General features: G+C 51.5%; 1 protein-coding gene across 2 annotated transcripts in view; it reads right to left on the bottom strand.

Annotated features, from left to right (window-relative positions):
• Nucleotides 1-14,613, bottom strand: part of ATL1 (atlastin GTPase 1) — a 30,748-nt gene that overhangs the window by 3,038 nt on the left and 13,097 nt on the right. The window contains exons 4-13 of one of the 2 annotated variants that reach the window (XM_084208537.1): nucleotides 13,603-13,707; nucleotides 13,346-13,396; nucleotides 11,613-11,669; nucleotides 8,637-8,729; nucleotides 7,467-7,605; nucleotides 6,077-6,204; nucleotides 5,434-5,490; nucleotides 4,748-4,819; nucleotides 2,874-3,305; nucleotides 1,314-1,328 (exon numbers count right to left, since the gene is read on the bottom strand). In XM_084208537.1, coding sequence (XP_084064663.1) covers nucleotides 1,314-1,328; nucleotides 2,874-3,305; nucleotides 4,748-4,819; nucleotides 5,434-5,490; nucleotides 6,077-6,204; nucleotides 7,467-7,605; nucleotides 8,637-8,729; nucleotides 11,613-11,669; nucleotides 13,346-13,396; nucleotides 13,603-13,707 — 1,149 coding nt within the window. The remainder of the gene's footprint in view (nucleotides 1-1,313; nucleotides 1,329-2,873; nucleotides 3,306-4,747; nucleotides 4,820-5,433; nucleotides 5,491-6,076; nucleotides 6,205-7,466; nucleotides 7,606-8,636; nucleotides 8,730-11,612; nucleotides 11,670-13,345; nucleotides 13,397-13,602; nucleotides 13,708-14,613) is intronic. The other variant, XM_084208538.1, reaches the window with a different exon arrangement.

The following is a 14,613-nucleotide window of genomic DNA, read 5'->3' as shown; positions in this document are numbered from 1 at the left end:
TTGCCTGTCCCAGGCTGCTCCCAGCCCTGTCCAGCCTGGCCTTGGGCACCTCCAGGGATCCAGGGGCAGCCCCAGCTGCTCTGGCAATTCCAGCCCAGCCAGGAATTCCCCATTCCCAATCTCCCACCCATCCCTGCCCTCTGGCACTGGCAGCCATTCCCTGGCTCCTGTCCCTCCATCCCTTGTCCCCAGTCCCTCTGCAGCTCTCCTGGAGCCCCTTCAGGCCCTGCCAGGGGCTCTGAGCTCTCCCTGGAGCCTTCTCCTCTCCAGGTGAGCACCCCCAGCTCTCCCAGCCTGGCTCCAGAGCAGCTCCAGCCCTTGGAGCAGCTCCTTGGCTCCTCTGGACTTGTTCCAGCAGCTCCACATCCTTCTGCTGTTGGAGCCCAGGGCTGGAGGCAGCTCTGCAGGTGGGGTCTCACCTGAGTGGGGCAGAATCTCCCTCTCCCACCCAGCTTTTCCTGTTCCTGGAAGGCCTGGGCAGGGAGCAGCTGCCCTGCCATGCTGGGAGAGCAGATTGCATTCCCTGTGCTGCCAGGGAGGTGCTGGGGATGGGTGAATTTGAGCTCTGCACTCAGCTCAGCATGGGGTGGTTTTTCCCAAAAAACAACACCCACAGCAATTCCAGCAGCACAGAGAGGTCTGGCCAGGCATGGGGGCTCCTCAGCTGTCCCTGCCTGCACTGCACACTTGGTGCTCCCAAACAATCTGGGCTTTGGTCTGACCTCCTGCCACAAGGAGCAATGCTGGGTAGAACTAAACCTCTCCTAGCTTCACAGTTTTTCCCTCTGAGGAGCTTTCAGAAGGTCAATTTATCAAAAGTAAAGCTAAGGGTGGACAGAAAGGACAGGGAATAGGGGAGGAGGCAGAATGTGCTTGAAAGAGGACACAAAATTTTCTTTGTAGCCATCAGGAGAGTGTCAGAACAAAGATGATGCAGCTTTCTCTGTATCTTAAACCTCATGAGTGTCACACCACTCAGGGTTTTGTGGACCTGATTTATGCAACCTGACAAAGCTCCAGTTTTGCACAGATTTTGAAAAATATCTCACAAAGATAAAGAAATGCTGATCCCCAAACAGAGCTGATGGGACAAAGATGAAAATTCCCACGGTGTGTCCTGACATTCCCCACCCAAATCTCCCTCCCACTTGGCTCCTGCAGTGCAGTGCCCACACCCACACCCTTCCCCAGGCATCTGGAGCCCAGAGCCCTCCTGGCTCCATCCTCCAGCAGCCCAAAGGTGCTTTTGGGGCCAGGATGCTTTTGCCAGGAGCCCAGGGCCTGGCAGCATGCAGAGAGCAAGAGCCACTTACCTCATTGGTGCTTCCCTGGGAGAGGCATTGGCAAAGGGAGACAGAAAGAGAAAGAAACAGCTCTGTGGATCTCAGTGTCCATGGCAGCTCATCCCTGGGGTGTTCCCAGGGGGGCTCATCCCAGACTGGTCACCCCTCCCTGCTCTGTCCCTCCATCCCTCCTGCACTGGTCCCACTCCCAGGGGACAGAGCTGCTGGCTCGTGGTGGCAGGGTCACAGCAGCTCCCCTCTGCCACAGATCCTCCCTGGGAGAACTTTCCCTCTGCTTGGAAGGCCACAGGGCCTGTGGGAGCCAGGAACAGCTCCAAGCACTTTCCCCTCTTTATTTTCCCCCAGCTGGACATGCAGCAAGTGGGCAGCACCTTCCTGCTGCCTGTGTCCTGCTCCTGCTGAGCTCCCACTGCTCCTGCACTGGGATGGGATGGAAAATTCCAGCACATCCCAAAGGCTCTGGGGAGTGTCCCTGAGCACAGGGACACTGCAGGGGGCTTTACTGGGGGTGCTCAGGTGCTGGGGGCAGGGCAGGCAGGATGAATCCACCTGGGACAGCAGCACTGCCCAGCTCTGGGATGGAGGAACATCAGTGAACGCTGCCTCTCTCCCCCAGAGCTGTGTGCCCAGCTGCAGCAGCACAGGGAAGCAGGAATGTGCTTGTTCTCCATGAAAACCTCGCTGGTGGAGCAGAAGCAGGGAAGGAGAAGGGCCCTTCCTGCCAGAAATCAGAGCTGGGATGGCTCCTGGGGGATGAGCAGGAGGGCACTGCAGCCTTTTGGCTCTCTGGGCACATGGACTGTGCCCCTGGATGGGGAGCAGGGCTCAGGGGGAGTCTGTGTGGGCTGGGCTTTCCCCTTCCTGCAGTGGGAACAGGGAAGGGCTGCAGGGGGAAACCAGGGTCTGGTGCCAAACTGGCAGAGCCAAGAAGTGGCCTTTACCTCTGGCAGAGCTGGGAGAGCCCAAATCCCTGCCCTGGAGCAGGGGAGAGCCCTGGCTGCTGCTCTTTGGCAGCCACAGCCATGCACACACCAAGCTCACACAGCAGGATCCTCCCCAGGACATCCCTCATGGCTGCCCATCCCCACAAGGCTCCACCAAATCACATCTGGTGATGGGTAAGAGAAGGAGGAAAGAAAAAGGCAGAACAAAAGAGCTTGCTGGGAGTTTTCTCAGATCTACAGAACTTGTTTTCCACACTGGACAGGAGCTGGAGGCTCAGGGACAGCTCCAGCCTTGCTCACCCACCTGTGCTGCAGCCACAGGGCAGCCCCATGACCTCCCCCTTACAACAAACTCCACAAACTGATCTGCAAACAATTCCTCTGCCCCTCCCCATCTGGAAGCTCTAAGGAACAGATTCAAACTTCAGTTAACACTGGAAAGGTGTCCCTGCACTGATCACAGCACAAGCAGCTGGATCTAACAACCCTAAAAAACCAAAACCCTCTCAAAGGGGGAGGAAAACCCCCAGGAAACTCAATGCTTCCAAAACCCAACGAGCCCAGTGGGGTGCAGGGAGGATACTTTTTGTGTGATTTTTTTGAAATCAAAAGCTCTTTATCCTACCTGGTCCCACAAGGCTGCAGCCACTTGGTCTATTACAGCTCCCAGTTCTCTGTACTCCCCAGAGTATCTGATATAAGCCCAGGTACAGAGTGTGATAAGTGTCAAGCCCAGAATCATGTTGCACAGGCTGGCTATGATGTCCAAGCCAATGAAGCCGGTGACGCCGGCCAGCACGTAGGTGATGAAGATGACGACGAAGAGCGTGGCCGGGGTGCGGGCAGCGTGGAAGATGTTCTTGCTGTCGTTGTGTTTGATGTACTGGATGTAGAGCTCGTCGATCTCTGCCTCCAGCTGCTGCAGGTAGCGCCGGCTGAACTCCTCCCCTCCCATCTTCTTCACGCCCCGGAACAGCCGCACCGCCTCCTCCTTCAGCTCCGCGTGCTTGGCCTGCAGGTCGCTGGGAGCCAGGAAGGGCTTGTCCCCTCCGCAGACCTGTGTGGGGAACACGGGGATGGCACTGCTGGGATGGCCCTGCTGGCACGGGGATATCATCCCTGGCACGGGGAAATCATCCCTGGCACGGGGAAATCAATGCTGATACAGGGAAATCATCCCTGAGATGGCACTGCTGGCACGGGGAAATCCCTGCTGATACAGGGAAATCATCACTGAGATATCACTGCTGGCACAGGGAAATCCCTGCTGATACAGGGAAATCATCACTGAGATGGCACTGCTGGCACAGGGAAATCACTGCTGGCATGGGGAAATCATCCCTGAGATGGCACTGCTGGCACAGGGAAATCACTGCTAATACAGGGAAATCATCCCTGAGATGGCACTGCTGGCACAGGGAAATCACTGCTGATACAGGGAAATCAATCACTGCTGATACAGGGAAGTCATCACTGAGATACCACTGCTGGCACAGGGAAATCACTGCTGGCATGGGGAAATAAATCATCCCAGACACAGGGAAATCATCCCTGATATGTCACTCCTTATACAGGGAAATCACTGCTGATACAGGGAAATCACTCCTGACACATGGAAATCATCCTTGAAATGGCACTGCTAATACATGGAAATCACTGCTGAAACATCACTCCTGACACAGGGAAACCACTCCTGACACAGGGAAGTCATCCCTGAAGCATCACCCCTGACATGGGAAGATCACTCCTGACACATGGAAATCATCCCTGAAATGTCACTGCTCATACACAGAAATCACTCCTGAAATATCACTGCTGATACAGGGAAACCACTCCTGACACAGGAAATCACCCCTGAAACATCACTCCTGAAACAGTGAAATCATCCCTGAAATGTCACTCCTGATATGGGAAAATCACTCCTTAAATGGCACTTCTGACACAGGGAAATCACTCCTGACACACAGAAATCACTCCTGAAATGTCACTCCTTATACACTGTCACTCCTTATCATTCCTGAAGCATCACTGGTGACACAAGGAAATCACTCCTGACACAGGGAAATCACCCCTGGAATGGCACTGCTGAAATATCACTCCTGACATGATGAAACCACTGCTGACACAAGGAAAGCACTCCTGAAACAGTGAAATCATCCCTCAAACATCACTGCTGACACAGGGAAATATGAAATGAGGGTTGGGGATTAGGGGTTAGGGTTTGGGAAGGGATTCCTGGCTGGGAGGGTGGGCAGGCCCTGGCACAGGGTGCCCAGAGCAGCTGTGGCTGCCCCTGGATCCCTGGCAGTGCCCAAGGCCAGGCTGGATGGGTTTGGAGCAGCCTGGCACAGTGGAAGGTGTCCCTGCCATGGCAGGGGTGGCACTGGGTGGGCTTTAAGGTCCCTTCCAGCCCAAACCACTCTGGGATTCCATGAATCTATGACAGGAGAGCAGGAGGGACAGGAAGGGACAGGAAGGGACACATTCAGTACCACCCACCTCTTCCATCCTCTTGCTGTAGGTGTCTTTGGCAGTGGCAACCGCTGCTAAATTGTTGGCTTCTGCTGTGGCCTGTCAGGGCACAAGGGACACAAAATTTAGGTGCAGAAGGACAGGGTTAAGCTGTGCAAGTGGAGACAGCCAGGACACAGCCAGGACGTGTGTGTGGCACCCAGAATCACCCAAAGGGCTCTCCCAGCCTCCAACCAATCCCAAATAAGCTCATCCCATATTTACACATCCAAAAACCTGCATGAAGAGAGGATCCTCCCCTCCAAGCCAGAGCTATGAAAACTTTGGCTTCAGCTGTGGGAACCAGCAAGGAAAGAGATAAAAGGCTCAGCCACAAATAAACAGCTCCAGCTGCAACCTCCAGCTGGCTCTGGCAGCCACTTCCATGTGTCACCTCCCTGTGTGGCCCCAAGGATGTCATTCACCTGCAGGGAATCATTCAGCTGAGCTGGCTGGGGCTGTGTGCAGCCAGCAACTCCCCACAGTCCATCCCAGGTGTGATTCCTCAGCCAGGTCAGGCTCCTGATGCCAAACTCTTCCCAAAGTGCTGTTCCCTGGGTGGTTACACTGAGGCATTTGGAATAAAGTCCCAGCAGTCCCACTGTGCTGGACACCTCTGCCAATTCCTGGGAATTAATGGCAATTCCAGTGCAGGAATTCCCACTCACACCTACCTGCAGCATGGACTTGGGGTGTGGCAGCTCCTCCCCCTGGTAGATCTTTATGTAGGCCTGGAAAAGAGCAGGGAAAAGGGAATCATGTGGAATGCAGCACCCAGGAGCAACAGCAGCCACCCCCACCCAGCTCCAGACAGGATTTAGAAGCAGGGAAGAGGAGGATGCTCCAGCACAAGATGGCTTTGGTCAGAAATGCCACTCCTTGGGTGGCCTGGGTCGGTCACCAGAGGCTCTCCCTCCTCCACTCAGTCCCAGAATCCCTCCCAAAGGATCTGCACCTACCTCTGTCCTTTCCCTGCAGGAGAAGGAGCCAAGGTAGCCCTGGGGAGTAGGTGGTGAGAATTACTCACCAATGTCTCTCATGGAAATGTCCCAGTAGCCATGACAACAAAAATAAGCTTTTTCCAAAGGCAATTGGAATCCAGCCCTCAGCTTATCCCCCTCTCCAGCCCTCAATTCTCCAGGAAAGGAAAACAGCTCCTCCCACTCTCTGGGCTCCCTGTGTGGTCAAAGACATGACATGAGGTGTTTGCCCTCTGCTGCAGTGAGTCAGGGCTGTCACTGCTGCCCTGCCTGCTGCTGCTTTCCCCTTTAGCAAAACTCCCCAGAGGAATAAATCCACTTTCTCTGAAAGAAACACCTTAAAATACTCCACGAGGCCTCGACAGGTGATGTGGTTTCCATTGATCTCCTTAACGTCCAGGTTCTCAGGACTGAGGAGCCAAGGAATCAAAATCTTCAAGTTCTTGATGAACTCATCATCTATTTCTGGGAAAAAGAAAGAAAAAAGAGGCATCACAGAGTCCCAGAAGCATCACAGAGTCCCAGAATAGTTTGGGTTGGAAGGGACATTAAAGACCATCATGTTCCAGTCCCCTGCCACGGAAGGTTCTTCTCCCAGAGGGTGGAACAGGCTCCACAGGGAATGGGCACAGCACAAAGGCTGCCCAGAGCTCCAGGGGGATTTGGACAAAGCTCTCAGGGATGCACAGGGTGGGATTTCTGGTGTTTCCATTAAATTCAACTGTATAGAACCAAAGGCAGAAAAAAACCAATGCAACAGCCAGGAATGTGGAAAGTATGGAAAGCAGGGAAAATCCCCCACATTTCTTCTATCAGAGCACAAAAAACTGAGCACAGCTCTGAGGCAGCAAGAAATCTGTGAAAATTGTGTCCAGAAGCTGCTGACAGCTCCTGTCTGCACACAGCACTTGTTCCACACTCCTCAGCACCTGAGATTAAGGGGGAGTTCCAGGGCTCAGCTCAGTTTCCACCAGCACATCTCCCTCCTGCTGCCTTGCTGTCCCTCCTGCTTTGCACAGAGTTTGCCAGCAGAGCAAGTCTGAGCCAGACAAAACCAGGGGAAAACTCACATCTTTGCCTGCTAATTTATTTTAAGTAGCTAATGGTCCACTTTATTGCTAAGATTGCAGCAGCCTGGAACCAGCCAGGCTGGTGAGGAGTTCACAACAAACACCTAAAAATATCCCCAGCACGTGGCTCCTTCTGGGGTGGAGAATCTCACCACAGCTCTTCTCTCCTTCTCCATTTTTTTAACCTGCTGAACCAAGACTGCCCTGTAGGGAAACCACTGATCAGATAAGCCAGGCAGATTAAATATTCCCTGGAAAGCTTTTCAAAGGGTAATAACTGTTCTGAGAGCTGGTGGAACCAGCCTTCCACCCACCACACAACCAGGCTCTGCCTGTGCAGGTGAGGCACAGGAATTTACTGCAGCCTTAACAGCACATCCACAAACATCCAGGGTCATCCCTGCCCTTCCCAGTGTTTCTATCACTGGGTATTGCCAGTAGCTCTCAGGCCTTGTCAGCCTCCCACACCTTTTCTCCCTCCACATTTGTCTGTTGCACTGGGGAGAAGCAGAAGGGAGTGTGAACAGCACTGGGATGAGGATCCAACTGCTCTCCCAGGAGTTTTTCCATGGAAAATACTTTTGGGGGTTTCAGGAACAAGCAGTCTGCCAGGGTTTCTATGGAATCAGGGTAGAAACCAGAGCTTTGCCTTTGTACCTTTCAGTTTTCCATCGAAATTGGGGTTGGTGGCGACTTTGAGGCCAGGGTGAGGTAAGAGGAAGCAGGAGATTTTGGTGAAGCAGGAGTGGATGTGCTTCCTGACATTCTGCAGCTCCTCGTGCTGATTGCCTGACACCTGTGGAGATAAGGAGTCAGAATATCCTGAGCTGGAAGTGCCCACAAGGATCAGAGTCCAGCTCCTGGCCCTGCCCAGACCCCCAGCAATCCCACCCTGGGCATCCCTGGAGCTCTGGCAGCCTCGGGGCTGTGCCCATTCCCTGGGGAGCCTGGGCAGTGCCAGCACCCTCTGGGGGAAGAGCCTTCCCTGAGATCCAACCCAAATCTCTCCTGGCACAGCTCCAGCTGCTCCCTCAGGTTCTGTCAGAGGTCACCAGAGAGAAGAGCTCTGGGCTGCCCATCTATTTCCCACAGTTTGGGGCCAGCAAGTTTCCTTCTGATAGGAATGGTGGGATAAAGCTGCAGGAGCACAGGATACTCCACACTGTGGGGGAAAGGAGAAGATTCCATAGGCATGAGGACAAAGAGAAGGAACTGGAGTATCTCTGACCACATGCCCTGGAGCATGTTATTATCATCTGGAAAATGCACATGTCCATGGATGACTGGAATACAAAAACATTTGGGATTTCCCACTAGGGCCTTGCTTGTCTCACATATAATTAGGTCTCTCCACTACCAGATCATCCATGCATTTCCTGACTGATCCCAAGCAGCCCTTGCCCATCATTTTGATTGTACAACTCCCTAATTACTGAAGCATCATTCCCAGTCTCTTGGGAATCTGCTGACTCCCAGAGCTTTGGACTCTCCCAGAGAGTCCCAGGGAGCTGGGCTTGGGCAGAACCCTGAACATGGCAAGGAAATTCACCTCCCCAGATGCCCCCTCTGGGAAATTCACCCTCCCCAAATGCCCCCTCTGGGAAATTCACCCTCCCCAAATGCCCCCTCTGGCATTTTGAGTGTGACCATAACCAGCACTGCAGCTCACACCTGACTTCCAGTGCTGAGGCCACCCAGCTGACCAGGAAAATCATGGAATCACAGAGTAGACTGGGTTGGAAAGGACCTTTAAGATCATCCCTGCTATAGGAAGGAACACTTCCACCATCCAAGACTGCTCCAGAAGCAAGAGCAGGCAAAACATACCTTCAGCCTCTTCTCCAAAAATCTTGCACCACCATCAGATCCATAGGAGAATTCATAAGGGAAGCTCCAGTCACGAACAAGGAATATAAGGGACTGGAAAACACACAACAGTGGGGTCAGTGACCTGCTGCTCTGAGCCCACAGCACCCTCTGCACCCTCACTTCACACACCAAAACCTGGCCCTGAGTCTCTTCCCAGCTCCAGCAGCATCTCCCACCCTTCCTGGTGGAAATGAGAGCTCCCAGGGTGCAGGGACTGAGACCACTCCACTGTCCCATCCCCCCAAAACTGCTGCACCAGTTTGAGTTCCTGGCTGGGAGAACATCATCAATCACCCAAAGTGCCCAAGAAAAGGGATTGTTGCTAACCAGGACAAAAGGCAGCAAGCTCACTAATTCCAGCCACATTTAGTTCCATCCTATGGGAATTCTACAGGCTCATTTTTTCAGCCTTTTTCACTGGGCAAGCTTCCAGACAGACTTTTAATGAGAAGCAGATGCAGAGGAATGAGGGTGAATAAGAAATCATTGGCTTTTGTAATCTTTATTGAGGCATTCAAAGTTCCTGGGCAATAAATAAATAAATACCAGAACGGTCAACTTGGAATCTTTAAAAAAAAAAAAAAAAAAAAGGTTTTCAGAAAAAAATCAGGTCTCCACTGCCTCATGTGTACAAGATCTCATGTAGGAAATAAAGGGTTTGGAGGGGGTTTGAATGCCAAAGCCCAGGAGGGCCTGGCAGAAGTGCCAGGGCTCCTCTCAGGAACAGGGATAAGCAGGTCAGCAAGTGGAAGCCATTTCACTGGAATTTCCCTAAATTTATCTATGTTTAGAACAAAAATCTAATGGAGGGAGGGGAAATATTCCTGCTATTTCTCTTCCATAAAACATCAGAAAAAGTTAAAAAAAGAGAAGAGAACAGTGAGTTGGCCTTTTTGAATTGCAGGAGAAGCCACAGTGAGTGCACCCAGTGAGCTGGTCCAGGACATGCTGTTCTCAAACCCCAGGAGATGCTTCAGAGACATGCCCATGCTCAGGACTTTTCCACAAACACATTATGCATGCCTTGAATTGGGAATTATTATTTCTTTCCCTCAAGTAAAATTGTTCCAGACAGGCTGTGTTTACCATTGCCTTTGTGAAGGCCCCACGTTCAGGGCTCTCGGTGTGAGGAGAGGAGAGAGACAAAGGGAAATGTGAATTTTCCACTGCCAAGTCTCACTTCCCTTCCCTTCCAGCAGGATCAGTGCCTCTGCAGTTTGTTCACCATCACACTTGGAGAATCCCAGGATGGTTTGGCTTGGAAGGGACCTTAAAGCTGCCATGGCAGGGACACTTCCACCATCCCAGGCTGTTCCTAACCCTGTCCAGCCTGGCCTTGGACACTCCCAAGGATTCAGGGGCAGCCACAGCTTCTCTGGGAAAACTCTGCCAGGGCCTCCCCACCCTCACTTTTCCTGTTTCTAATCCACACTGTCACATTTCAAACATGTTCTGCAGGAAGCAGCCCATGCTGGATGCAGAGAGGAGATCATTCCTCACCTGGCCACAGCACCACTGACCCCTCTGCCACATCTGTCACACCCACAAGGGTTCCCAGCTTGGTTTGATAATTTCCCCTGATCATTAATGAAGATGACATTGAATCGTGGAGAGCCTGGGGGGATCCCAAGGAAACACTTCTGAAGGATGATGATTCCCCACAATTAGTTCCAATTAGTTCAGCGTGCTCTGGCATCTATCAGTTAATGAGTTTTTAATCCATTAACTATGGATTAAACCAGACAATGCTGACTTCATTTGCTTTCCATCAGCATCCTGGAGAGATAAGGCTGACAGAAGGCAATGGATCATGGTGAGAGTTACCTTTATCAACCCAGCTCGTGCTCTTTCAAAAACTGATAATGGGATTGTTTGACAAGACTCACCATCCACAAACTGTGCCTCCCCAGCAATTACAGTGTTTGGGAGAATCAGAGCCTATTATCCAGCCCTAATGATTTAAGCATGTTTAAGTCTCCCCTCACAGCCTCCTTTTCACTGATGGAGTAGGAAGTATCTCAGTTTCACTGGAATATTTGGCTACATTATCCCCACAGTCTTTAAATAAGGAGCAGGAATATTTATTTAATGTCTGGTTTTTTGCTGTACCATGTTACAACGTTCTTCAAGCTCTTGCTTGTCATATATTTTTACCATATATATTTTTAGTTTTACCATTTATCACAGCAGTATCCAATATTCAATTTGTCCATTTGTTGTACTTTTTAACCTTTTATTTCCACTTCCTGACCACAGACACCTTTTAAATCCCTTAGTCCTTCCAGGACAACAATTCTCTTTTTATGTGGGAAAGCAAATGTAAAATAGCTGTAACTCATTCCCAATTACTCTTTGGATTTTTCCAGTATGCTTTGTTCTCTGCTGGTTTTTACTTTAGGAAGTTCACAAACCCTCACCCAACCTAATCAAAACACTCCTGTGTCTCTAAAAGCAAGAACTAACCTCACCTACAGTGAATGCCCAATGCTCTCCCTTTTTTTTTAACACCAGCTTGTCACAGGTTGGGGAGCAGAAGGATGAACAGATGTCCCTAATTTGAAGTTAAAACCCCACTTACACCGAGTTTTCCCACAGCTCTGCTAATCCTTATCCTTTCATTTGGCCAGGAGCAGGGATTCCCAGGGCAGGTGAGTTCAAACCTCTCAGAACAAAGGCTGGGCAGAGTTCCTGACTACAGAGTGTGACAAACCTGCTGCAAAACCAGCTGCTTTCCAAGCCTGGCAGGACAGGGCAGAGCTCTTGGGAAGGCAGGGAGGAAAGAAAGAGGGATGTTGGATGTACTTGGAAGCAAGGAAGCACAAAGCCCTTCCTTGGAGCAGCTGAGCCGATCCCACGCTGCAAACTGCAGTGACACCTCGTGGTGAAGCCAGCGGGCTCCGGGACACCCGAGCTGGCCAGGATCCTCGGACTCACCTGGAAAGGCTTCTGGAATGTCTCCTCCATGGCCAGCCGGCCATACTCGGTGAAAAGCTGGAAGGAGAAGGAAAGGACAGGACAGTGAGTTTGTCACTGTGGGACACAGGGCCAGCACTGAGCTCTGGGACAGGGACAGGACCCAGGGAAAGGCTGGAGCTGAGCCAGGCCAGCAGGCTCTTCTCCAGCCTCTTCTCCAAAAATCTTGCACCACCATCAGATCCATAGGAAAACTCATAAGGGAAGCTCCAGTCACGAACAAGGAATAGAAGGGACTGGAAAACACACAACAGTGGGGTCAGTGACCTGCTGCTCTGAGCCCACAGCACCCTCACTTCACACCACACCAAAACCTGGCCCTGAGCCTGTTCCCAGGGTCAGGATGGATTTCAGGAAAGGTTCCTCCCCCAGAGGGTGCTGGCACTGCCCAGGCCCCCCAGGGAATGGGCACGGCCCCAGGGCTGCCAGAGCTCCAGGGGGATTTGGACAGCACCCCCAGGGATGCCCAGGGTGGGGTTGTTGGGGGTCTGGGCAGGGCCAAGAGCTGATCAATGATCCCTCTGGGTCCCTGGAGGGAATTCTCTGGAGCAGCAAGGGACATTTATGAGCGAGCACTACCAGCACCACGTGCAGAGCTGGACACAAAGAGGCTCTGGGCTCCCAGCTCACATCCCAGAGGCACAGGAAGCTGCTGTGGAACCATCACCCTGCTGAGCTCTCATGTGAGAGATCCCAGCCTGCAGCTTTTGGCTGCTAAATCTGTGGAAAATGGCTCAGATCAGCTGCTTGCTGCTGCTTTCATACCAACCAGAAACTTCTCGTGCTCCAGGGGCTGCTGGAGCCCTGCTCCCTGCAAGCACTCCAGGAAGGAAAGGAAATGAATTCAGAAATAAGTACTTTCCCTGCAAACCCCTGCTGTGCAAAGACTCCAAAATCAGCCTAGCAGCAAGGTTTGAAGACTCTCCAGTCTCTCTGCACTCTCATTTCTAACTGAAGGCAAAATAATGTGTTTCACAGATGCCTAAAAATGGGTCAACTTGTTAAACAGTCATGGCTTAGAATCCAAACTGAAAGATCAGAGCTACACTGAATAAATTCAGTGTTAAAGAAGTGTTATTGCTAATAATATTTATGGACTGAGATAATTCAACAGTATTCAAATGCTGATTTTTTCAGCTGGACTTTTGCTTTTCTTTCCTTAAGCTCCTGGAAAAACCTACTTAATTAATCAACCAATCAATCAATCAACTGAACAGAAGAGAAAGCAGGAGGTAATTCTAGGAAATAGGCAGGACACCTGTGTCACAAAAATCCCATTAGCTGCTTGTCTCCAACAGTCAGGGCTGGAATCACCCTCAGAGGGTCACCTGTACTGAGCCAGCACCAGATGGCAACAACCAGGCTGATAATTCCCAATCCCAGAATAAAATCCCAGGATGGTTTGGGTTGGGAGGGACCTGAAATCCCACCCAGTTCCAAGCCCTGTCATGGGCAAGGACACCTTCCACTATCCAGGCTTGATTCAGCTCTCATCCAAGCTGGCTTTGGACACTTCCAGGGATGAGGCAGCCACAGCCTCTCTGGGAAACCTGTGCCACAGCCTCAGAGGCAAAAATTCCTTCCCAGTATTCCATCTAACCCTGCCCTCCAGGAGCAGAAGCCATTCCCTGTGCTCCTGTCACTCCAGGCCCTTGTAAATAGTCACAATTAGGTTACCCCAAAGATTCTCTTACCTGCAAGTGCTGCAGATCATCCTCCTGCACATTCTGGGACAAGTTATAAACCTGCATTTAAATAAAAAACCAACTTCAGATCACTCAGAACATCCTGTCCTTGGGACTAACACGTGGCTGGTGTGGCTAAAGCCTGTGACATCCCCATGGGGACATGGGCAAGGCCCAGGTGGTGCTGGCACAAGTGGTAGGAAGGGAAGCCCCGACAGGCTCTGTAGCTCCTGGGGCTGAACTCCTCCAGCTCAGAGGTTTCCTACCTGGATGGAGCTGATCATGGTGCTGAGGGCAAACACGGTGGCAGAGTCCCTGAGGGTGGACTGGCTGTCAAAGGTGCCCTGGGTGTCCATCAGCAGCACGGCGACCTGCGGGGCACAAAGCTCCTGTCAGCACCCCCGTGTGCCACGGGGGCAATGGCAGCTGGGCTGCTGGGCTGGGGCCTCACTGCTTCTGCCTCAGCCTCCTCACTGGTGGGGGACAAAGGAAAAGCTCATCCCCAGCCACTCCTGACAGCAGGGTGACTCCAGCAGGCAGCAAAATCAATGCCCTGCAAGGCAGTGAGGGGACTGCTCTGCTCCTCAGACAGCTGCTGTCAGGACAGGGGAGGCTCTGCTGAGTCTGCACCAGAAACCAAATGCAAACTGCACCTTCTGAACCCAAACACACTCAGCCAGTGTTAGGAATCACACCCTGAATGCCTCAGTGTCACTTGGGTGCCATGCTCTGCGCTGAAGTGCAGATAAATACAAATATTCCTGGCAGGATGCTCCAAAACCACTGTGACAACTCTGAATGAAGAAACTCCACTTTACAACTCCTACTCCAGGAAAGAGAAGGAGTTTGCAAGGACATGAGATTCAAGATTTTTGGGAATAATACAGAAATAAACTCTGGGATGCCCAGAATTAAAGAGACACTTGGACATCACATCACCTCACTGTGTTAAACCCCTCTCTAACATGTGTTTTTCACAGAGGTGGGTACAACTTCCCAGTGGTTCTACAGACTGTCAATTACACAGAAGTTTGTACATCACTTCCATAAATGCCTCCCATGCAAAACCACCACATTCCACCCCTCAGCTCTGTGAAATAGCCATGTCAAAAATTATGATCAAAATTACATTCTTTAAAAAAATATTTTTACATCACTTCCTTCACTTACTAAAATAGAGACACGGCATTGAAAACCTTCCCTAAGAAAGGTTTGGACAACCACCTAAGACAAGGCAGGAGAGTCTCAAAAGCTGGAAAATGAGGGAAATGAGCTGG

Source organism: Fringilla coelebs (assembly GCF_963513975.1).
Source record: "Fringilla coelebs genome assembly, chromosome: 6".
NCBI lineage: Eukaryota > Metazoa > Chordata > Aves > Passeriformes > Fringillidae > Fringilla > Fringilla coelebs.
This window is presented reverse-complemented; position numbering and strand designations above follow the sequence as displayed.